The sequence below is a fragment of the Bos taurus genome, chromosome 1, assembly GCF_002263795.3.
Source record: "Bos taurus isolate L1 Dominette 01449 registration number 42190680 breed Hereford chromosome 1, ARS-UCD2.0, whole genome shotgun sequence".
In the NCBI taxonomy this organism is placed as follows: Eukaryota; Metazoa; Chordata; class Mammalia; order Artiodactyla; family Bovidae; genus Bos; species Bos taurus.
Window position 1 is genome coordinate 33,906,221 of NC_037328.1, and position 25,564 is coordinate 33,931,784.

General features: G+C 37.2%; 1 protein-coding gene across 5 annotated transcripts in view; it reads left to right on the forward strand.

Moving 5' to 3' along the window:
* Positions 1-25,564, forward strand: part of CADM2 (cell adhesion molecule 2) — a 1,275,593-nt gene that overhangs the window by 1,079,062 nt on the left and 170,967 nt on the right. For all 5 annotated transcript variants that reach the window (XM_059887610.1, XM_059887613.1, XM_059887602.1 and 2 more), the window contains 2 exons: positions 3,691-3,843; positions 6,195-6,332. In XM_059887610.1, coding sequence (XP_059743593.1) covers positions 3,691-3,843; positions 6,195-6,332 — 291 coding nt within the window. The remainder of the gene's footprint in view (positions 1-3,690; positions 3,844-6,194; positions 6,333-25,564) is intronic.

A 25,564-nucleotide genomic window follows, 5' to 3' on the forward strand; every position in this document is an offset into this window, starting at 1 on the left:
TTACGGTTGGTTGAAGAGGCCCTGTATGTATTGTTCCTTGGGTCCTAGTTATATATATTATAGGGGACTGGAATGCAAAAGTAGGAAGTCAAGAAACCTCTGGAGTAACAGGCAAATTTGGCCTTGGAGTATGGAATGAAGCAGGGCAAAGGCTAATAGTTTTGCCAAGAGAACGCACTGGTCATAGCAAACAGCCTCTTCCAACAACATAGGAGAGGACTCTACACATGGATATCACCAGATGGTCAACACTGAAATCAGACTGATTATATTCTTTGCAGCAGAAGATGTAAAAGCTCTATACAGTCAGCAAAAAAAGACCAGGAGCTGACTGTGGCACAGATCATGAACTCCTTATTGTCAAATTCAGATTTAAATTGAAGAAAGTGAGGTAACCACTAGACCATTCAGTTATAACCTAAATCAAATCCCTTATGATTATACAGTGGAAGTGAGAAATAGATTTAAGAGACTAGATCTGATAGACACAGTGCCTGATGAACGATTGGATGGAGGTTCGTGACATTGTACAGGAAACAGGGATCAAGACCACCCCCAAGAAAAAGAAATGCAAAAAAGCAAAATGGCACTCTGAGGAAGCCTTACAAATAGCTGTGAAAAGAAGGGAAGTGAAAAGCAAAGGCAAAAAGGAAAGATATACCCATTAGAATGCAGAGTTCCAAAGAATAGAAAGGATAGATAAGAAAACCTTCCTCAGCGATCAATGCAAATAAAAAGAGGAAAACAATAGAATGGGAAAGACTAGAGATATTGTTAAGAAAATTAGAGATACCAAGGGAACATTTCATGCAAAGATGGGCTCAATAAAGGACAGAAATTTTATGGACCTAACAGAAGCAGAAGACGTTAAGAAGAGGTGACAAGAATACACAGAACTGTACAAAAAAGATCTTCACCACTTAGATAATTACAATGGTGTAATCACTGACCTAGAGCCAGACATCCTGGAATGTGAAGTCAAGTGGGCCTTAGGAAGCAACACTATGAGCAAAGCTGTGGAGGTGATAGAATTCTAGTTGAACTATTTCAAATCCTGAAATATGATGCTGTGAAAGTGCTGCACTCAATATGTCAGCAAATTTGGAAAACTTAGCAGTGGCCACAGGACTGGAAAAGATCAGTTTTCATTACAATCCCAAAGAAAGGCAAAGCCAAAGAATGCTCAAACTACTGCACAATTGCACTCATCTCACACGCTAGTAAAGTAATGCTCAAAATTCTCCAAGCCAGGCTTCAGCAATATGTGAACTGTGAACTTCCAGATGTTCAAGCAGCTTTTAGAAAAGGCAGAGGAACCAGAGATCAAATTGGCAACATCTGCTGAATCATTGAAAAAGCAAGAGAGTTCCAGAAAAACATCTATTTCTGCTTTACTGACTTTGCCAAAGCCTTTGACTATGTGGATCACAATAAACTGTGGGAAATTCTGAAAGAGTTGGGAATACCAGACCACCTGACCGGCCTTTTGAGAAACCTGTATGCAGGTCAGGAAGCAACAGTTAGAACTGGACATGGGACAACAGACTGGTTCCAAATAGGAAAACAAGTACGTCAAGGCTATATATTGTTACTCTGCTTATTTAACCTATATGCAGAGTACATCATGAGAAATGCTGGGCTGGAAGAAGAACAAGCTGGAATCCAGATTGCCAGGAGAAATATCAGTAACCTCAGATATGCAGATGACACCACCCTTATGGCAGAAAGCAAAGAAGAACTAAGGCACCTCTTGATGAAAGTGAAGGAGGAGAGGGGAAAAAGTTGGCTTAAAGCTCAACATTCAGAAAATTAAGATCATGGCATCCGGTCCCATCATTCCATGGTAAATAGATAGGGAAACAGTGGCTGACTTTATTTTTCTGGGCTTCAAAATCACTGCAAATGGTGATTGCAGACATGAAATTAAACGTAGCTTACTCCTTGGAAGGAAAGTTATGACCAAGCTAGACAGCATATTAAAAAGCAGAGATTACTTTTCCGACAAATGTCCGTCTAGTCAATCCCATATGGATGTAAGAGTTGGACTATAAAGAAAGCTGAGCCCTGAAGAATTGATGCTTTTGAACTGTGGTTTGGAGAAGACTCTTTAGAGTCCCTTGGACTGCAAGGAGACCCAACCAGTCCATCCTAAAGGAGATTAGTCCTGTCCACTGGAAGGACTGATGTTGAAGCTGAAACTCCAAAACTTTGGCCATATGATGCAAAAAGATGACTCATTTGAAAAGACCCACATGATGCTGGGAAAGATTGAGGGCAAGAAGAGAAGGGGAGGACAGAGGATGAGATGATTGGATGGCATCACTGTCTCAATGGACATGAGTTTGGGTGGACTCTGGGAGTTGGCGATGGACAGGGAGGCCTGGCGTGCTGCAGTTCATGGGGTCTCAAAGAGTCGAACATGACTGAGCAACTGAACTGAACTGAACTGGGTCCTAGTATTCCTAACCAGTCCTGTTTCCTCTTCCTACTTTTCAAATTATTCCCTTAGTCACCTCTTGCTTAGTTACTGATTTTATAGCTGTACTTAGTGGAGAATATAATAAAATTTAAACTTTTTAATGATTTTCCTAGAATGATTTAAAAGGAGCATAAATCCGCAAGTTGCTAAGAGATCTTCTGTGAAAACAAGTGTTCTGTATAAGAAAAGGTGATTTGAACCAAAGAATATTTTAAACCCTGGTGGCTCAGACAGTAAAGAGTCTGCCTGCAATGTGGGAGACCCATGTTTGATCCCTGGCTTGGGAAGATCCCCTGGAGAGGGGAATGGCAACTTACTCCAGTATTCTTGCCTGGAAAATCCCAGGGATGTAGGAGTCTGATGGGTTTCAGTCCATGGGTCACAAAAAGTCAGACACAACTTAACAATGAAACAACAACAACAACCCTCTGGGTCCTTTTCAGCTGAAAGTACGCTCTGGATTAAAAAAATAGTTTGGTGTCTCTGCTGCAGAGAAACTTTCAATATGCTCAGGTTCACTGTTGGTTTCCTAGAAGGAAATGAGCAGTCATAGTTTTCCCAATTTTGTCTGTGCATAGAAGTTAATGATTTTGTTTATAGCTTTTCTTAGTACTGGCAACTCATGAAAGACTTTGTGAAGGAAAGCCATTTTTATCACCATCAGTATGTACCTCATCCAAAGCATCATATATACTAGATCCAATCACTTAATTAAAAAGTTTTTTCTGAGAACATTAAGGAATACAATTCTACTTTGATTTAAAAAATCTGATTAAAAATTCAATATATGTAAACATTAGTTTAAAGTGTTTCAGGAAACAATATTTCGACATACTCATGGCCAGGAAGTCTTCCCTGATAGCTCAGTTGGTAAAGAATCTGCCTGCAATGCAGGAGACCCCTGTTTGATTGCTGGGTAAGGAAGATCCGCTGGAGAAGGGATAGGCTACCCACTCCAGTATATTCTTGGGCTTCCCTTGTGGATCAGCTGGTAAGGAATCTGCGTGCAGTGTGGGAGACCTGGGTTCAAGCCCTGGGTTGGGAAGATCCCCTGGAGAAGGGAAAGGCTATCCTCTCCAGGATTCTGGCCTGGCATATCCCATGTACTGTATAGTCCATGTTTGTTATGTTGTGCTAAAAATACATGGTCTTACAGTACTGACTTTGTCTACTGTTGTAATTCACATTTTCAATATTTTCTTTTTTTCCAGCCTTAAGAGACAATAGAATCGAGCTGGTTCGGGCTTCCTGGCATGAACTGAGTATCAGCGTCAGTGATGTCTCTCTGTCTGATGAAGGACAGTACACCTGTTCTTTATTTACAATGCCTGTCAAAACGTCCAAGGCCTATCTCACTGTCCTGGGTAAGTGCAAGGGACTAACACTGTGTGATCACAAGCCAGAAAGATGTGTACAGATATAGCAACATGATTCAATAACAAATCTACACTTTGACGATTATCAAAAGGCTTTTTAAAAAATCACAGTCATTTCCCCCCTTTTGCAAATAGGTACAAAGAGGTGTAAAGGTCTGTATGACTTCCTAAGAGCACGCAGCCATTTTGTTTCTTAGCCAGGGATAGATAACAGGTTTTTTGATTTTTCAGCTAAGTTCCTTTGTGTCAAATCAGCTCTTTAGTGTATGTATGGTGATCCTTTTATAAAGCGATAGAATAATGAGCATAATGAAATCAATGTGTCTTTGTGTACCCCTCCATCTTATCATCAGTCACCTGATGGGCTCCTCCTAATATTTTTTGACTTCCAAATATGACCCTTGGTGTATCTAAGTGCATTTAAATGACCCTGACATTTCTACTTGAATTCTTGCTTTTTAACTTTGTACTTTTCCGGATTGCTAAATGAAATGAAATTAAGTTGCTTGTGTACGCGGTTTGCAACTTCTGTGTTTTTATCCTCTAAGTATTGGGCCATTTTTCTAAAGGTTATGGTGACATCAGAAAGCAATATATTCATAGCGTTTCTGGGGAAATAAAGTTACAGCTCAGAGCTCTGTGATTCCACAGACGTCAGTGGCCCAATCAGCTAAAATTGCTGCAGTTCTTTGAAACACACCTGTGTACTGAACAAGTTAGATGAATTTAAAGATTGATTTTTTTTTTTTCGCCTCAGCTTGCCATCCTTTTTTTGATAGATAAAGGCATAACACTGTATTTAAAGTAACTAATGCATGCTGGGTTTTTTTTGTTGTTGTTGAGAATATGAAAGTTAATCCAGCTAGTGAATTTGTTTTATGCATAGGATATGAAATATGCTTCTTTGCAAGTACCACTGGGATGACTGTATAAAAATCTTCACAAGTTTGCCACTAAGGACAAAATATACCCACTAAATGGAGTATTTCAGGATAGCAGATGCTTAAGGTTAATGCATTGTTCTGTAGAGAGCCAACTTGAGACCCCAAGAAATAGGCAATTGCCTACTTTCAGTTCATTAAATGGTGATGTAACATAATTTTTTTTAAAGCAGTATGAAGGTGAACAGAAAAAATAAATAAATAAATAAAGCTAGCCAGCTAATGAAATAGGTCGATTTGTCATTTATCTTTATTGTTCTTGTTTTTCTTTTAGTTTGCATTTCTTTTTATGGTGACTTCCAACATTCCTACATTTTATTCTTTTCAAACTGAATTAAGTAGTACAATAAAGAAGCTTTCAGCCTGCTTTTATTATTGAACACTTTTAGAAGAAATTTTAATAAATCTCTATCATGACAGCAGAATATTATTGTCTCCAAAATGTGTAATGTTCTATTATTTAAGTCATCCATGTCTATCTCTGCATATTAGCCATCTGTTTATTCACTGGATGATTTGGACTAGAAAAGGTAATAAGTGGCTAGCATTAACTAGCATTAAAAATAATACATATCATGTTCCACAAAACTATAACTGTATTTCTAATACGAATGATATCAAGAGACATTCTTTCCCTCAGAACAATCAGAAATATAAGTGTAGTTGCAATTATTGATGAATCCCTTATTACAAAATGTATTTTCTAGAAAAATGTACACAGAGGCAAACAATATCTTTTAAGCTCTAAGAATTATGAAATCAGGAATGAAAGGTGCTATTTTGGTTAAATCACAGTTTCCTAAAGAATGAAGAAATACGGTTTGCAGATTTTCTTTTTTTTTTTTCCTGATGCAAGAAATCTCCCTTCTTAAATACACACAGTGGTAAATCTTAGGATACATTGAATATTTGTTTTTAAGATTTACAATGAGTATTTTTGCTGGTAAATTTTGATAAAAAAAAAACTACTTGGAATTAAGTGCATTTTAAATGCTTTCTGGATAATATACACACATATGCATATTTATACAGACACACACATAGTATGTATGTATGTATATATGTTCTTGTTGTTGTTGAGTCACTAAGTCGTGTCTGACTCTTCTATGGACTGTAGCCTACCAGGCTCCTCCTTCATGGGATTCTCCAGGTAACAGTATTGGAGTGGGTTGAAATTTCTTTCTCCAGTATGTGTGTGTGTGTGTGTGTGTGTGTGTGTGTGTGTGTGTGTATTTAAGTAACTTATTATATAGCAGTTTTTTATTATGTTTTATTTTATTTTTCTTGACTGAAATTATTGTTGAACACCCAGTTTACCTTGTTTGCAAAAGTAATAGTCATGAGAACAAATCAACATTGGAGATTAATGTTCATTTCATCCGTTTGCCTAAATTTCAGGTGTTCCTGAGAAACCTCAAATTAGTGGATTTTCATCCCCAGTTATGGAAGGAGACTTGATGCAGCTGACTTGTAAAACATCTGGTAGTAAACCTGCAGCTGATATAAGATGGTTCAAAAACGACAAAGAGATTAAAGGTAAGGGTTGGGGGAAAGTCTCCTAGTCCATATTAATGTGTTGAAACTAGCATGAAGTGTTAGATCCACAGAGTTTTACATTTCCTTTTTCAAACGTAGTCAGTTTCTGATTAAGTGTAATTTGAACCAGATTTACCTTACATTGGGTAATTTTACAAGGTATGTGGATACCATTTCTGTGTGCTCCATTTTCCTCTTGCGTAAAACAGTTTTAAAATGATATATATCTAGTGGGAAAGTTGGAGAAAGAAATGAGTTAATATACAAAAGCCACATAGGTTTGTGCTTGACAATAGTAAGGGCTAAGTATTTGTTGGATGTGGCCATTTTACAACTCATCTATAGTATTTAGATTATAGACAGAGAAATTCCATGAATTATTTCTTCAACTTGTTGGTTCTGAAAATACAAATTTCTGAGGATAAAACTAGCTAAACATTAATAAATTTGTTTTTCAGTAGTTCTCACAGAGGGCAAAAAACGTACTTGTCTCAGTAAAAATGCATAGATATGTAAATATTAACCATAGTTCTGCTCCTTCATACCCTTAAATTACACACGCACACACATACACACACTCTTTTAAGGTGGAATAAGTTTATAGAGAAGATGGCTATTAAGGTTAGTAGTAATTTTTCTTTTTTACCCCACATGCAGATATCTTGGACCTGAAATCATATGTCTGTTAAAACCCAAGTATCAGTTCAGTTCAGTCACTCGGTCGTTTCTGACTCTGTTACCCTATGGACGCCAGGCTTCCCTGTCCACCACCAACTCATGGAGCTTCTTTTTAAATCCAAGTATAAAAGTCATCTGGGCTTCCCTGATAGCTCAGTTGGTAAAGAATCCAATGCAGGAGACCTGGGTTTGATCCCTGGGTTGGGAAGATACCCTGGGAAAGGGAAAGGCTACCCTCTCCAGTATTCTGGCTTGAGAATTCCATGAACTGTATAGTCCACGGGGTCACAAACAGTTGGACATGACTGAGTGGCTTTCACTGTAATAAAATCATCTATTATGCTTGTTGAAAATGTTTCCTATTTATATAGCAAAATGTATTATTCTCAGGGTAACCTTCTCAGTTCAGTTCAGCCTCAGTCGTGAGGGAATCTTTGTGACTCCATGGATTGTAGCACACCAGACTTCCCTGTCAACCAACTCCCAAACTCATGTCCATTGCATCAGTGTTGTCATCTAACCAGCTTATGCTCTGTAGTCCCCTTCTCCTCCTGCCTTCAATCTTTCCCAGTATCAGGGTCTTTTCCAGTGAGTCAGTTCTTCGTATCAGGTGGCCAAAATATTGGAGCTTCAGCTTCAGCATCAGTCCTTTCAATGAATATTCAGGACTGATTTCCTTTAGGATGGATTGGTTTGATCCCCTTATAGTCCAAGAGACTCTCAAAAGTCTTCTCCAACACCACAGTTCCTTCTAGGAGATAGGTTTATACAAACCATTCTGATTATTTTAACTTGCAATTCATGTATATTACTTGGACAGGGAGGTCTAACAGATAGAATTGTCTATAGTATTAGGTTGGCCTAAAAGCTTAGTCAGGTTTTTCCATAATTCTTGCCTCTTTTCTATTTTAGTTACTCTTTCTCTCTGTATATATATTTTCCCAAAACAAGGAGCTATCTCTAATTTATCCATAATCACTGTCTTGGCTTTAAAAATTTTAGTAAATACATTTTATTGGACTAAATTTAGAGAAATACAAGCACCCAATTCACAAGTCAGATACATCACTTTGCTAAATTAAACTTGCTCTTATAGTCTGCCAGGGCTCAGTACCATTCATTCTAATTCTACCCTTAGGGTTTATTTGTTTAGGTATGTGTGTTAAATGTCTGGTCTTGATTAAAGCTTTTCTAAATGAACCCTCTATACTGCTTCCAGAGTTATCTTAGTATGACAAGGCTGTAATCCAGCCACTTTTTCTGCATAAGCATTTCTTACTGAAAACCCTAACCTGGAGGATACGTTTAAAATCCGATTGCTTTGGCCTATAAGAAAGCTCCAGGCAGTGAATTCTTACAAATCAGATATTTTTCTATGTGATAGACTCAGTTTATGCTAGAATGTTCTTCTTAAATACTTTCCTTTAGTTAAATTATTACCAACACGCATCCTTTTCTGAATTCTGACATTAAATTAGTTAGTGAATTAGTCAGCTTCTCCTAATTTCTTACCATTTTATTTGTGTTTTAGATAAATATATCCTCAGGGAAATCAGAGACTAACATACTAATCATTAATATTGATTGATTGCTTTTAACATTGTAGCCTTATGAGAAATGCATGGTATTTTCATAAAAATATTTTTATAAAATATCTTAATTTTTGACAAATTTGGCATCTGCTCTGAATACTGGATTTGCTCATAGACTAAGTAGAGAGAGGACTTTTGTTTATATATAAAAACATGAAATTTTGATCTTATAAGCACCATAGTCCAAAATCATCTGAATCAAGACTAGAGTGAAAATCAAGACAAGACAGTATAACAGAATCAGCATATGGCTCTAAGCTTGGTTCAGAAGTACTGAAGCTTTCTTTTTCCCATTCTCACCAGTGCATGGCCATTAATAGAGCATTTGTTGTTCCTATACTTGCATTTGTTTATATAGCTTTTTATTTGTTTATGACTCTGCTTTTGCATGCTTAGTTTGTCTACACAATGATACAGTGAACTTCCTGAGTCCTCTAAGCTGTTTTCATAGGAGTACATGCAAATTATGCTGTATGCAGTACTTGATACAGAATGCACATTCATTACTATTGCTCGCTTTCTACCTGGGAAATGAAAATATACTCTAAAATCCGTCAGCAGACGTGTCTCCCTAAAAGGAGTGTTCCATCCTTATCTTGCATTCTTGTCTTTTCAGAAATCAGAATTTGACTTCCTATTACCATATAGCAATTTTTACTACAATATCACTTGAGACATTTTATAAAGATACTCCCTAATGTAAAGAATGGGAATAGAGAGGCTAATCAAACCTGCTCCTGCTGCTGCTAAGTCGCTTCAGTCGTGTCCGACTCTGTGCGACCCCATAGACGGCAGCACGCCAGCCTCCCCTGTCCCTGGGATTCTCCAGGCAAGAACACTGGAGTGGGTTGCCATTTGCTTCTCCAATGCATGAAAGTGAAAAGTGAAAGTGAAGTCGCTCAGTCGTGTCCAACTCTTAGCGACCCCATGGACTGCAGCCTACCAGGCTCCTCCGTCCATGGGATTTTCCAGGCAAGAGTACTGGAGAGGGGTGCCATTGCCTTCTCCGAATCAAACCTAGCTAAATTCAATCCAATAAGAAATTGTTAAAATATCTCCCAAATAGAATTATGGCACATGAGTAAATATCCAACTAAGGAAAGCAAGAACTTTGACCTGGAGATGTTTAAGATGCCTTTGGTATGATAAAACCAGATATGAGGAATATTTTCCTATAAACAGGAATGTGTAATATCATGTACAATAAATCTCAAAGTAGCTATATTGTTGGGGGAAAGGATTATTTTCCATGTTTTAACTAAACATTGACCAGTTCAACATATTGACACTGTGTTAAATTTCAAATTCTATTTAATAGAGTTGTGAGCATTAAAAGTGACTTCTGATTTCAGGAGGAGTCATTTTTCTATACATTGTTTTGCCATTAGTCTCTATCATATGAATTCAATTACCAAGTTTCTAGAGGAAAGTTGTTTCACACTCTTAGCTGATCACATTTTCTTGGCCAGGGTATTTCCATATTAGATTATAGAGCTGTGGTCCTCAAACTTTAGCAGGTACCATCATTACCTCCAGGGCCTGTTAAATCTCAGGTTACAGGGGTCTGACCCCAGTTTTTCTGATTGAGTAGGTCTGGGTTGGAAACTAAGAATGTATATGTTAAGCAATGTGTTGAATTTGTGAGTGGTGATGACGCTCCTGTTTTGGGGCCACATTGCTATAAAGAACATAATGTTGAGAAGTATCAGTAACATAGAAGTCTTGCCTCTGTCTTTGAACTTTAGTTTCTCAGCCAGTACATGAGGATTATAAAACTTGCCTCAAAGTGCTATTGTAGGGATTCTATACAAACCAACTTGTATGACAAAACTTGACACTGTATTAAAAACCAGAGACATCACTTTGCCAACAAAGCTCCATATAGTCAAAGCTATGGTTTTTCCAGTAGTCATGTATGGATTTGCACATTGGACCATAAAGGAGGCTGAGTGCCAAAGAATTGATGCTTTCAAACTATGCTGCTGGAGAAGACTCTTGAGAGAAGGGACGCTCCCTCTCCAAGGGAGGACAGCAAGGAGATCAAACCAGGCAGTACTAAAGGAAATTAACTCTGAATATTCATTGGAAGGACTAATGTTGAAGCTGAAGCTTTAATACTTTGGCCATCTGATGCAAAGGGCCAACTCATTGGAAAAGACCCTGATGTTGGGAAAGACTAAGGGCAGGAGAACAAGGGGGAAATAGAGGATAAGAAGGTTGGATGGCATCACCAACTCAATGGGCATGAGTCTAAGAAAACTCTGGGAGATAGTGAAGGCACAGAGAGATCTGGCATGCTGCAGTCCAGGGGGTCACAGAAAGTTAGACATGACTTAACGACTGAAGAACAATGATATGTATAAAGTATTTTCATAGTATAAGGAATCACTGCATATAGTTTAGATATTATTGCTATCATTCTTATTACTACCTGAGCAAACCATGATTGATGAGCTGTAACAATCCCTGAATTAGTCCTAGAAATATAACCAAAACAGAATTACTCCTTTAAGGTATTCATTTCGGGGGGATGGACATGTAAACATAAAATCTAACAAGTATAGTAATAAAATTATGAACTGGCTAGTTTTTATACAAAACAAGAAGCAGAATCAAGCCCTACTTTGTGGTAGAGGTAAAGACAAGTGTTTATTGATGCATATTGGTACTCAGTAAATGTTTGTTAAATAAATGAGTGGATCTTAAGGGATGAATGGAATTCACCATACGGTTTGTGGGTAAAAGTAGGTGGTATAGCATTCTAAAGAAAGGAACTGTGTCTTTATGGAGAGTAAAAAGAATTTGATTGTTTGAAGGAACTGAAATTTTCTGTGTGGTACAGACATGAGAGGTAAATGGGAAGATAGGGAACAGTTAAATCATGGATATTTTATTCCAGATTAAGGAGTTTGAAGTTGATTCTGTAGGCAGTGATGAGACATTTTCTGCCATATGCTTTGAACAGTGGAATAAACAAGCATAATTTTCTTCTAACTGTTTTTCCTCCCCATAAGTCTGACTCAGAAATCCTTTGGTGCCTCTGGGCAGCTCTGTATGCAAAACTGCAGGGAGTTTCACTGTAGCTTTTAATCTTCTGTGCAGTTTTGAAATCTGAATATCTGCCATTTAGTTTAGGGGGAAAAATGTGTATTGCATTCCTAAATCTGTCAGCATCCTGAGAATTTACATAAACTTTCCATTCCATGTGTAAGTTTAGTAAATTGTAATTTGAGCAGTTGTCATCATAAAATCTTAAGATTTTCTTTTCCAGCCAACTAGCTTTTTCATGAATGTGTTAGGCAGAATTCTATGAGAACCCTCAGTGACCCACATTTTTGTATAATCTTTTCCCCTGGAGTATAGAAAGAACTTGTGAATACATGTGATATCACTGCCTTGATCATGTCACCTTACATGGCAAAAGGGATTTTACAGATATAATTATGGGTCCTTTTTGAGTTCATCAAAGGGAGATTATCAAGGGAAGCTCAACATAATGAGGTAAGGCCTTTATAAAAGAATGAAGAATGAGACATTCTCCTCCCAGCCTAGAAGACCTCAAATAGTTAAGTGTGAACTGACTGTAGGGGCCATGTGACAAAGAACTGTGGGTGACCTCTGGGAGCTGAAAATTGTTCCTGAATGACAGATGGTAAGAAAATGGAGACCTTGGACATACAGCATCAAGGAAGTAAATTTGCCAACAATCAGTAAGTTTGTAGAGGATTTGAAACTTAGATGGGAATCACAGCCTCAGCCAAAACGATGATTTCAACCTGGTAACACTGGGAAGAGGATCACATTAAGTTCTATCTGGACTCATCACCCATAAATATTGTGAGATAATAATATCATTTTATGACACTAAACTCGTCATAATTTATTATGCATCAATAACAGGAAGCTGATATCTAGAAAGGCAGAATGATTTCTCATAGTCGTATATTTGACAAAGACTGAGCTTGAGTATTCTGACTCTAAGACCCAGTACTTGAGTCTGGGAAGAAAGTGGAAGGCTCGAAGAATATTTAAGGGACATTTCAAGTATGAACTAATATGGCCCTAAAATAATGGATGAAATGGAATTTTTTTAAATGGATGGATTTAAGAGAGAAGACAAATTTCAGGTGAACTTGGTGAATGAATCTGAGAGATGAAGCAAGGATCAGAGACAACAAAATTTGGGTGCCTGAGTGACTTTGTTAGTGAACATGTGGAAATAAGGCATTAGGAGAAATTACTTCAGAAATAAATGATAATATGTTTATAATTTGAGGTTGAAATAACTATATAAAATCTAAAACTTAAGCTAAGTAGGCTTTTGGAGTTAGGTAATTTATTATTAAGAAGGGAATTTTTACAATACAAAGGTCTACCATCTCCTAATACAGGACATTTTTAGCTTTAGCCTTTTTAAATAATCACCCTTTGCCTGTGCATCACATTCCCAACAAAAACCCGCTCAGGTCATTCTGACGCTGAGAATACTGCTATGCTGTAACCTGCATATCCATCAAAGTTTAACTTTGTGGGGAGTCAATGAAGCTTGTCAGTTCCTGATAGTATTGCCTGCATTCTGTAAGTGTTATTTTACTCATTAAACATTTGTTTCAAACGTTGGACCACCAAGTTTAAGCTGATTTCTGCTGTGTTTCCCTGTGTGAACAGGAATTTTGATGTACACTTTAAATGTTAATCACAAATAATGTCACAGCTCATTTTCAATTTGGCTACACATAGTGTAATTGTACTATAAACTACTAAGTAAATAATTTTTCAGCATTTGGAAACATGAGAGTGAATTTCTGAAAGCTGTGTTTTTCAAAAGGTAGCCTCAAAACAACTTAGAATTAGAATCACCTGAGGTACAGTTAGAAAAATGCAGGTTCTTGGTCTCAGTGAAGACCTTTAAAATCAGAATTCCTGTTGTCAAGCCCAGAAATGCTAATATTTATGAAGTACCTCTGGCTCAGTTGGTAAAGAATCCGCCTGCAATGAGGGAAACCTGGGTTCAATCCCTGAGTTGGGAAGATCCCCTGGAGAAGAGAAAGGCTATCCACTCCAGTGTTCTGGCCTGGAGAATTCCATGGACTATCCATGGGGTCGCAAAGAATCGGGCATGACTGAGTGACTTTCACTTCACTTCACTTCACTTCTATTGATCCTTAGGCTCACTATAGTTTAAGAATGCATAAGATTAGAAACCAGCTGGCCAAACATTAATCGATAGTTAAAGAAAGAAAGAGAGGAGACCTAATCCATAAGTTTAGAAAATGATTTGATATTCTGTGTTCTTTATGGATCTATTCTTAGAAGGAGATTCTCTAAAACTAAATCAAAAATTTACTTTAGTGCTTCAACATTCCCAAGAATAACTGTAAAAGTTCCATTAGCCAATATCTTAGCAATATTCTTTGGCTGGATGATTTTTAAAATTTGTGTTTCTTGCTTTGAACTCTGTGGACTCTACTTTGAGAAATGCTAGGCTATATATTTAATTTACTCCAGTACTCTTGCCTGGAAAATCCCATGGATGGAGGAGCCTGGCAGGCTGCAGTCCATGGGGTCGCTAGAGTCAGACGTGACTGAACGACTTCACTTTCACTTTTCACTTTCATGAATTGGAGAAGGAAATGGCAACCCACTCCAGTGTTCTTGGCTGGAGAATCCCAGGGACGGACAAGCCTGGTGGGCTGCCATCTATGGGGTCGCACAGAGTCGGACACGACTGAAGTGACTTAGCATATTTAATTTAAATACTCTGTCTGGTATTGTAAAACTAGTTTTGGCCTAATGCTTCATTTAATGTCAGTTGCACAAAACCTTAATTTAAATGAGTGAAATATTAACATATTATACAGAGATTGTGAATTCCCTGGAGCTAAACACAAAAGAAAATAAAAGGGAGATACCTGTGTCCCGAGTTTAAAACTCCTCTATCATGCCGGATATGGATTAACTAAAAGTGTTGTCATTTACATTTATGGTGTACACCATTCAGTTCAGTTCCTTTCAGTTGCTCAGTTGTGTCCAGCTCTTTGCGACCCCAGGGACTGCAGCATGCCAGGCGAGGTCCCTGTCCATCACCAACTCCCAGAGCTTGCTCAAACTCATGTCCATCAAGTCTGTGATGCCATCCAACCATCTTATCTTCTGTTGTCCCCTTCTCCTCCTGCCTTCAATCTTTCCCAGCATCAGGGCCTTTCCCAGAGAGTCAGCTCTTTGCATCAGGTGGCCAAAGTATTGGAACTTCAGCTTCAGCATCAGGCCTTCCAATGAATATGCAAGGTTGATTTCCTTTAGGATTGATTGGTTTGATCTCCCTGCTGTTCATGGGACTCTCATTGTCTACTCCAACACCACAATTCAAAAACATCAATTCTTTGGTTCTCAGCTTTCTTTATAGTCCAACTCTCACATCCATATGTGACTACTGGAAAAACCATAGCCTTGACTAGATGGACCTTTGTCAGCACAGTAATATCTCTGCTTTTTAATATGCTGTCTAGGTTGGTCATAACTTTTCTTCCAAGGAGCAAGCATCTTTTAATTTCATGGCTGCAGTCACCACCTGCAGTGATTTTGGAGCCCAAGAAAATAAAGTCTGTCACTGTCTCCATAGATCAATTAATTTTTGAGTTTTTTTTGTTTGTTTGTTTAAATTTACCACTTTGAAAGTGTCCTTACCATTTAAATCTGGGTCATTCTGGACCCCATATTAAATCAGAAAAAGAAATAGCATTTGTAATACCTGTAAGTGAGGCATGTGTGTGTACATACAATTTGGGGTTTTCTAAATGCTGTTGAATATATTAGCTCAAGATTCTCTCAAGATACAATGAGAAACATAAGACATCTTTACGGAAAGAGATAAAACAGTTGTTTCATCTAAGTGTGAATGGCTAATGAAAGCAAATGATAACCAACAATCTTTGAGAAAATTTTCCTTTATAAAGTTTCTTGCTTTTTAAAAGCAACTATTGAGACATAATTGACAAAAAGCAATCCACACATATTTTAAGTGTACATTTTAGTATATTTTCCCCATGATCAAGATAGTGAACACATTCCTCATCTACAAAAGCTTGTTCATACACATTAATAATTCCTTCCTGCTGATCTTCTTTGTCCACCATTCCCCCCCACCTCATCTCACTTCCAGGAAACCACTCTTCTACTTTATGCGATTATAGATTACGTTCTCTAGAATTTTATATAAATCAAGTCATACAGTATACCCTCTTCTTTGATTTATTTCTCTCAGGATAAATATTCTGAGATTCATCCATATTGCACATAAAAAAGCTTTTGTGTGTAACTGATAGGTATTCTATTGTATGCATCTGTATTACAGTTTGTTTATCCGTTTATCTGGTATAGACATTTAGGTTGTTTACAGTTTGGGGCCATTGCAATAAAGCTGCTATGAACATTTAGATTTAAGTATTTGTATATAGTTCTACTTTTACTTCTCTTGGGTAAAATTCTAGGAGTAGAATGGCTGTGTCATACAGTAGACACATGTTTAATTTTTAAAGGCATTTCCAAACTATTTTTCAAAGTGGTTGTACTACTTCATGAAGTTCAAATTCTAAGTTGTATTATTATTATTTTTTTTACTTTTATGAATCATGCTTTGGTATTATATGTAAGATGTTTTTGCCTAATCCAAGATCAGAAAGGATTATTTCCATAAATTTTATATTTTTAGGTTTTATATGTAATTTGAGAGCTTTTACATTTTCAATGCCCTTGTCTTTTACTTCTCTAAGCTATATTATTTCTAGGTCAGTTTCAAGAGATTGACTGATCTCATTATAGATAATATTTTCCTGCTTCTTTGAATGCAGATTTGTTTCTGACTGGATTAGGGACATTGAAATGTTCACCTTTCTGGTACTGAATATTCTTCTAATTCTATAAGAATTCTTAAGTTTTGTTCTGGTTAAGTAACTTAGAAGGAATTTAATGCTTTCAGAAGTGAATGTATTAGTTGCTCAGTCATATCCCCCTCTTCGTAACCCCATGGACAATAGCCTGCTAGGCTCCTCTGTCCATGGATTCTCCAAGCAAAAATACTAGAGTGGGTACCCATTCCCTTCTCCAAGGGATCTTCCTGACCCAGGGATAGAACCCAGGTCTCCTGCATTGCAGGTGAGTTCTTTACTGTCTGAACCACCAGGGAAGCCCTTTCAGAGGATCCTTTAAATTTCTTAGGAGGGACAGAGCAGCTTTTATTGTAATAATTACTTAAATCCCATTGTTGTTGTTCAATTGCTAAGTTGTGTCTAACTCTTTGTGACCCCAAGCACCGCAGCACACCAAGATACCCTTTTTTTCACTATTTCCTGGAGTTTGCGCAAACTCACATCCATTGAGTTGATGATGCCATCCAACCATTTCATCCTCTGTCACCCCTTTCTTCTAATGCCCTCAATCTTTCCCAGCATCAGAGTCTTTTCCAATGCGTTGGCACTTCACATCACGTGGCCAAAGTATTGGAGCTCCAGCATAATTTCTTCCAAAATCTTCTGAGTGCTCCAGGTACGAAGTATGAGTTTTTTTTTTTTTTTTCAATCATGTTAGTTAGAACAGGCAATATTTCTCTGTCCTTTGTAACCATCATGTACCATTTCCTCTAATTTTTTCTGATAGTTCTTGTCCTAGCTTCAAATGCTTTCCTCACACAGATACACTGATCAATAATTACTTTGCCAAATACTGTGAGGGACACAGCAGACATCTGGAGTCATCTCTTCATGTAGCTCTTTCCTTTTGGATATTCTGTCCTGTAAATTCTTAGAGGCTTCCCAAGGAGTGAGAACCCACTCTGGTTGTCTTGCCTGGAAAATCCCATGGACAGAGGAGCCTGCTAATTTACAACCCATGGGGTCACAAAAAGTCAGACATGACTGAGTGAGTGAGCACACAACCCTGTAACCTTTAGCCCTCTGGGCTTCTTAGACACCCAGCTCTATCAGTATAACTCAGGGAGGCTGCCAGGTTATACATAGTTTTCCCTCCACACTTCATTGCCTAGAAAATCTCTCAAGGCATTAAGCAGAGACAAATTTTAAGGTTCATTTCATTTGTTTTCCATCTTCCTGGGGTAACAGTCCATTATTATGATGTTCAATATCTTGGAAACTTGTTTTTTCCAGGTAAGAAGTAAATCCAGCCTTGTTACTCTGCTAGGCTGAAAGGAAATGTTATTTTACCTACGTTTTTGAAATGTAGAGAAATAATACTTTTATTTAAATGGTGTTTTAATTTTGTTTGATTGCTTATTTATTTTAAGATTATACAATATAATAACTTTAAGAGGATGAATATGATTAAGTGTAAAAATTTATTCATACTCACATTGGAAAAATAGTTTAGATTAATAATTCTGTGAGTTTTAATGTCAGAAGTTATTTTAAATAAAATAGCAACAGAAATTCAGTGCTGGTATTTGTTGTTCTGGGAATGGAAAGAGAAGTTCCAGCGTGTATATAATGATATCTTTGAGTGGATTTCACTTATTGTTAAGAAGGAGAATTATATCAATATCAAAAACTGTTTTATTGCTTATTAATCCTTTTAGTCACTATTTTTAACTTGTGTTAAAGAAAGTGCAACTCTCACTCATCATTGAATTATCAGCCAACAAGCAATGTTGAGATACTATAATAACATATATATTCAGATCTACTAACTTTTTAGCTCACATCTGCTATTGGAGAGACTTAATCACTGTTCACAATCTCCTCAGGTTCTTCTTAAAAGATACTTTATGATTTCTTCATGTGCTAAGAAAGATGCCTCTCCCATTCAAGAGCTTTAGATTTTTCATGAAAATGCAGTTTCTTATGATTTCTGTGCCATACAAGGAGAGATGGTCTCATTACCATCAGCTTTAGCAAATGATCTTCTGGGGACCCAGGAAGATATTTTATGAAATTTATGAATCAAATCTTTCTAAAAATGATTATTTAATTCTTTGATCAGACAGCATACAAAAGCATACACATCATTTTGCTGGCAAAGGTCAATATAGTCAAAGCTATGATTTTTCCAATAGTCATGCATAGATGTGATAGTTGGACCGTAAAGAAGGCTGATCACTGAAGAATCAATGCTTTCAAACTGTGGTGCTGGAGAAGCTCTTGAGAGTCCCTTGGACAGCAAGGAAATCAAACCAGTCAATCCTAAAGAAAATCAACCATGTATATTCATTGGAAGGCCTGATGCTGAAGTTGAAGTTCCAATACTTTGGCCACCTGATGCAAAGAGCTATCTCATTGGAAACAATTCTGATTCCAGGAAAGATTGAGGGCAGGGGGACAAGGGAGCAACAGTGGATGAGATGGTTGGATGGCATCATTGACTCAATGAACATCAGTCTGAGCAAACTCCAGGGAATATGAAGGACAGGGAAGCCTGGCATGCTGCAGTCCATGGGCTCACAAAGAGTTGGACGCAACTGAGTACCAAACAACAAAGAATAATGGACATTCTCGAGTGTGAGTCAAATGGGCCTTAGGAAGCATTAATACCAACGCTAGTGAAGGGGACAGAATTCCAGCTGAGCTATTTAAAATCCTAAAGATGATACAGTTAAAGTGCTGCACTCAATATGTCAGCAAATTTGGAAAAATTCATTTCAATCCCAAAGAATACTCAAACTACCATATAGTTGCGCTCATTTCACAAGCTAGTAAGGTAATGGTCAAAATCCTTCAAGCTAGGTTTCAACAGTACGTGAAATGAGAACTTAGAGATGTATAAGGTAGATTTAGAAAAGGCAGAGGAACCAGATATTTAATTGCCAACATCCAATGGATCATGGAGAAAGCAAGGAAGTTCCAGAAAAATATCTACTTCTACTTCATTGACTAAGCTAATGCCTTTGACTGTGTGGATCACAACCAACTGAAAAATTCTCAAAGAGATAGTAATACCAGACCACCTTATCTTTCTCCTGAAAAACCTGTATGCAGGTCAAGAAGCAACAGAACCGCACATTGAACAACTGAAAGGAGTACGGCAAGGTTGTACATTGCCATCCTGCTTATTTAATTTATATGCAGAGTTCATTATGTGAAATGCCAGGCTGGATGAATTGCAAATAAAAATCAAGATTGCTGGGAGAAACACCAACAAACTCAGATATGCAGATGATATCACTCTAATGGAAGAAAGTGAAGAGGAACTAAAGAGCCTCTTGATGAGGGTGAAAAAGGAGAATGAAAAGCTGGCTTGAAACTCAACATACAAAAAACTAAGATTATGGCATGCAGTCACATCTCTTCATGGCAAATAGAAGGGGGAAAAGTGGAAGCAGTGAAAGATTTTATTTTCTTGGGCTCCAAAATCACTGCAGTTGGTAACTGCAGCCATGAAATTAAAAGACCCTTGCTCCTTGAAAGAAAAACTATGACAAATCTCAACAGCATATTAAAAAGTGGAGACATTACTTTGCTGACAAAGGCTCATATAGTCAAAGCTATGGTTTTTCTAGTAGTCACTTATGGATGTGAGAGTTGGACCAAAAAGAAGGCTGAGGGTCAAAGAATTGATGCTTTTGAATTGGAGCTTCAGCTCCAATACTTCGGCCACCTGATGTGAAGAGCCAATACATTGGAAAAGGCTCTGATGCTGGGAAAGATTGAAGTCAAAAGGAGAAGGGGGGAGGGACAGAGAATGAGATGATTGGATAACATCACTGACTCAATGGACATGAATCAAGCAAACTCTGGGAGATAGTGGAGGACAGAGGAGCCTAGAATCCTGCTGTCCATGTGGTTGAAAAGAGTCAGACACAACTTAGTGACTGAACAATAACAATAGAATAAAGGAAGAGTAAATGAAAAATAGTACTTTATTTATGAATACATGAATTGTATTGAACCTTACGAATGTTCCAGTGTGTAGTTAGAATTTAAAAATAGCGTGTTTCTCAGAAAACAAGATAAAAATAATCAATGGTAGTAGACAGTAAGTAGAGAGAAACTTGTATTCAGAAGGGTGATATCACATTACAGATGTTTTACTGATGCAAATGACTCATTTTCAAAATAGGTTGATAAGGAGTATGTTACATTTTCTGGATGCTACAAGATCTCATAAACTGAATTTTTGATAGCCAGAAAATTACATAAGTGTTTCAAAGGAGTCATACTTAACTGCTACTTACAGAATTTACTTCAATGGATAGATTTTTAAAAATTTTCTTATAGAGTTTACTTTAGTTCATGGGCTTTTAAAAATATTTCTCCCATCTTTTATCATCTTTTGGGCCTGCATTAAAACACTATGTTAATAGAAAATAAGAGAAATCTTTCAATCTTCAATAGAAAGAAAGACATTATAATCTATGCAATTATAGTGCCTACCTTAAGGCATCAGGCTTAGAATTGGGCAATCATTTTTATAACATTTTTCAGTCAGATGGTATTATATTTTGAGTCAGCCTAAGGATATAGTGCACAAAATATAAAATCTTTTCTTGGAAGAGGTTACAAGTGATAGTTGACTTTTCATGTCTAAACTTTTGTTTAATGGCCCTGAGAGTCACTCAACCTAGTCTCAAGAGAAAGAGGTTATTATAAGGTTTTTCTGGCCATTGTCAAGTGAAAGGAACACAAGGGAACCTATTTATTACCATAAAGGTTATTCCTTAGATATATAAATAGTTCACTGATTGACTGGCTTCATAGTGACTTAGTTTCTTTGGTCTGTAAGAACACACTGCTCTCTCCTTTTTCCTCTATTTTGCTCACATTTTCTGTACATCATTAATCTATTCTGTCATTAGATCGGCTAAATCATGGCTTCCCTGAAATTAGCTGTGGTATATATGTGTGCCTGTGTTTGTATACCTGTGTGCTCAAGTATGTGTTTTTACTTCAATTTCTTTGAACTCTTCAGGGTTTTAAATCACAATGAGATACATGAGAGAGATTCTGAAACAAGCTAGTTAACTACATTGGTTCTGTTTGGGAGTAAAGTTTCATACTTTCTACCTTGGATATTATGCACCTGGGAGTCAGGTACCTCTTCAGGTTTAATTACATCTAACGGGGGGTTAGATGTGTCTTCAGGTTTAATCACACCTAATTTAATTAGGCTATAGAGTATGGCAACTTCTAGGTAAGGAATATCTACAAAAGAAATTACATTGGAGAGGGATTTATCATTACAAATCAAAAATATGATTATGGCAAATATTATGAAGTCAAATTCACCAAGTACAGACACTATAGAGGGCTACAGATTTATTTTCACATGTTGATATAACTTTTAGATTTAATTACTATGATTCTGTTAAATACAAAATATTAAGGAGTCTCTAATAAAAAATTGTGCTCTGGGATAAAATATAAAAAAAAGGTTTCTATTTCTCTGTACCCTACCTTATTCTGAGGTTTTATTTGTGAACACTTGATAGGGTATAAACTAAGCCTAAAGTGCACAAGATTAGTTCCACAAGTTATGCTGAGTATATTAATACCTCAAAGCTCGTGAACAAGGCAGGTAAGTCAAAAACAGGAAACTATGCTAAAATGGCAAACTCTGGTTTTCAGCTCATTACATTACTGGTACAGAAACAATAAGTAATATTCATATTGCTACTGGATATTCAAAAAATGTGCTAGTAAAATTAAGATTTTCTCGAGAACCAGCTAATCTGTCTCTTGGGCAGTCACAATTAAGAACTAATTTCCTAAGTAGCCATTTTTTCTAAAATAGTCTATCTACTATACTTTTTTCAAAAGAGGTATCTGATAGGGTGAAGATCAGGGAGTATATCTGATTATTATGAATCTTTAAACTGTTACTTTCTTTGGTATTTTGAACACACTAAAAGTTCTTTCAGTTCAGTTCAGTTCAGTCGCTCAGTTGTGTCCGACTCTTTGCGACCCCATGAATCGCAGCACGCCAGGCCTCCCTGTCCATCACCAACTCCCGGAGTTCACCGAGACTCAACGTCCATTGAGTCAGTGATGCCATCCAGACATCTCATCCTCTGTCATCCCCTTCTCCTCCTGCCCCCAATCCCTCCCAGCATCAGAGTCTTTTCCAATGAGTCAACTCTTCGCATGAGGTGGCCAAAGTACTGGAGTTTCAGCTTTAGCATCATTCCTTCCAAAGAAATCCCAGGGCTGATCTTCAGAATGGACTGGTTGGATCTCCTTGCAGTCCAAACGACTCTCAAGAGTCCTCTCCAACACAGTCCAACTCTCACATCCATACATGACCACTGGAAAAACCATAGCCTTGACTAGACGAACCTTTGTTGGCAAAGTAATGTCTCTGCTTTTGAATATGCTATCTAGGTTAGTCATAACTTTCCTTCCAAGGAGTAAGCATCTTTTAATTTCATGGCTGCAGTCACCATCTGCAGTGATTTTGGAGCCCAGAAAAATAAAGTCTGACACTGTTTCCACTGTTTCCTCATCTATTTCCCATTAAGTGATGGGACCAGATGCCATGATCTTCATTTTCTGAATGTTGAGCTTTAAGCCAACTTTTTCACTCTTCACTTTCACTTTCATCAGAAGGCTTTTTAGTTACTCTTCACTTTCTGCCATAAGGGTGGTGTCATTTGCATATCTGAGGTTATTGATATTTCTCCTGGCAATCTTGATTCCAGCTTGAGCTTCTTCCAGTCCAGCATTTCTCATGATGTACTCTGCATATAAGTTAAATAAGCAGGGTGACAATAGACAGCCTTGACGTACTCCTTTTCCTATTTGGAATCAGTCTGTTGTTCCATGTCCAGTTCTAACTGTTGCTTCCTGACCTGCATACAGATTTCTCAAGAGGGAGGTCAGGTGGCCTGGTATTCCCATCTCTTTCAGAATTTTCCACAGTTTATTGTGATCCACACAGTCAAAGGCTTTGGCATAGTCAATAAAGCAGAAATAGATGTTTTTCTGGAACTCTCTTGCTTTTTCGATGATCCAGCGGATGTTGGCAATAGCTACGTATCTATCTTTCTCAACAGACTGGGATTTCTTTCTTTAAGGTTTCACATGCAAAATCTAGCATGTCGTCTAACATATGATATGAGCGCAAGGTTTTTATATGGAGAATAAATGAGTCATTTAGGTTAAATTGCTCTCATGTTATTAAAGTGTTTAATAACTTTAAAGGAGGTGACTCCTCTACTGAATGCTTTCCTGGACTGAGCAAACCAATTCTTGGTATTCTTGTAAGGTGCACACCACTAAATAGAGAATTAAATAAATATAAATATAGAATTAAATGTAGAAATAAGCAATCACTTGGGGGAAAGTGATCTAAGACTATATACCTCAATAATCTTCAAGGGAGATGACTCTGGGGATTTCCTTGGAGATTCAGTGGTAAGGATTTTACCTATCAGTGCAGGGGGTACAGATTTGACACCTGGTAGGGACCCAAGCAATGGCACCCCACTCCAGTACTCTTGCTTAGAAAATCCCATGGATGGAGGAGCCCGTTAGGCTGCAATCCATGGGGTCCCTAAGAGTCGGACACGACTGAGCGACTTCACTTTCACTTTTCACTTTCATGCATTGGAGAAGGAAATGGCAGCCCACTCCATTGTTCTTGCCTGGAGAATCCCAGGGACAGGGGAGCCTGGTGGGCTGCCATCTATGGGGTCGCACAGAGTCGGACACGACTGAAGTGCCTTAGCATAGCACAGCATAGCATAGGGAGCTAAGATCCCACAGGCAGAAAAGCAAAAAGAAATAAAAAATAAAACAAACCAGAAGCGATATTGTAATAGATTCAATAAAGACTTTAAAAAAATGTTATACATCAAAAAAACTTTAAAAATAAAAATTAAATAAAAATGTAAAGAGAAGATAACTCTCCTTCCTGATAATTCTTCTAAATGGAGCAGTATTCTTCTTAGTGATGTTCTAAAGTAATCTTAATAGAAATTTTCTATTCAAATATTTAAATTTTCTGAGCCTTCAAGCAATGATTAACTATATCCAATGTTTTTGAGGGAAAGTGACTCATACCTCATGTTATAGAAGGATTTGCATAAACACAAAATATACTGATAACATAAAAGGTAATATGAATGAATTGATACATGAATATGATACAACTGCTAAATTATTGCAGAAAAATAAGATGAAACCTAAAGTGAAACCAATAAGCAATCTTGTTATAAAGTTTTTCACATTTTCACATTTGCCAATGGTGAATCACAAGCTTTAATTAGTACACTTAAATGGTACAAAAAGAGAGACATGATGCATTAAGTACTATGTTCACAAATCATTTGTATAAGAGATCTGACATTTCATGGTTCCAAGAGTCAAGAGAATTTCTCTCTGAGTTCATATGTTTTAGACAAAAGTCTATATATTGAAATAATTTGACAATAAGTTCAGTCAGTAAAGAATCTACCTGCAATGCAGGAATCCATTGGGTCCAGAAATCCCCTGGAGAAGGAAATGGCAACCCACTCCAGTACTCTTGCCCGGAAAATCCCATGGACATAGGAGACTGGAAGGCTACAGTCCATGGGATCACAAGAGTCAGACATTTCTTAGCGACTAAACCACCACCAAGTTATATACAATAAATATCACAGAGTGGGTCCTTATAGCACCTCTGAATATATACCTGTGGGGTAACATTTAAGAGGAATTTGATAGACTGTAACATTTGACTCATGTGAATAAAGTTAAAGCAATTTTAGAATATTTAGATAAATAAATTATGCCCCCTTCATCAGTCCTCTGTAAATATCATTTTGCTCATCTGAGCTTTTGAAATCTATTAACAAGAACTGAGCTTCAATAAAATTCCTTGTCAAGTGAAACAAACATTTTGCATTGCTAGTAAATGATAGAGCCACAGCTTTACAAACCAGGATTATGAGTGGCACCTTCTTATAAAAGTAGACTATTGCAAAAGGGATTTGTAAAAGTTTGATGCATTCTAATTGGAGTTGTATGAAGGAGTGTGTGT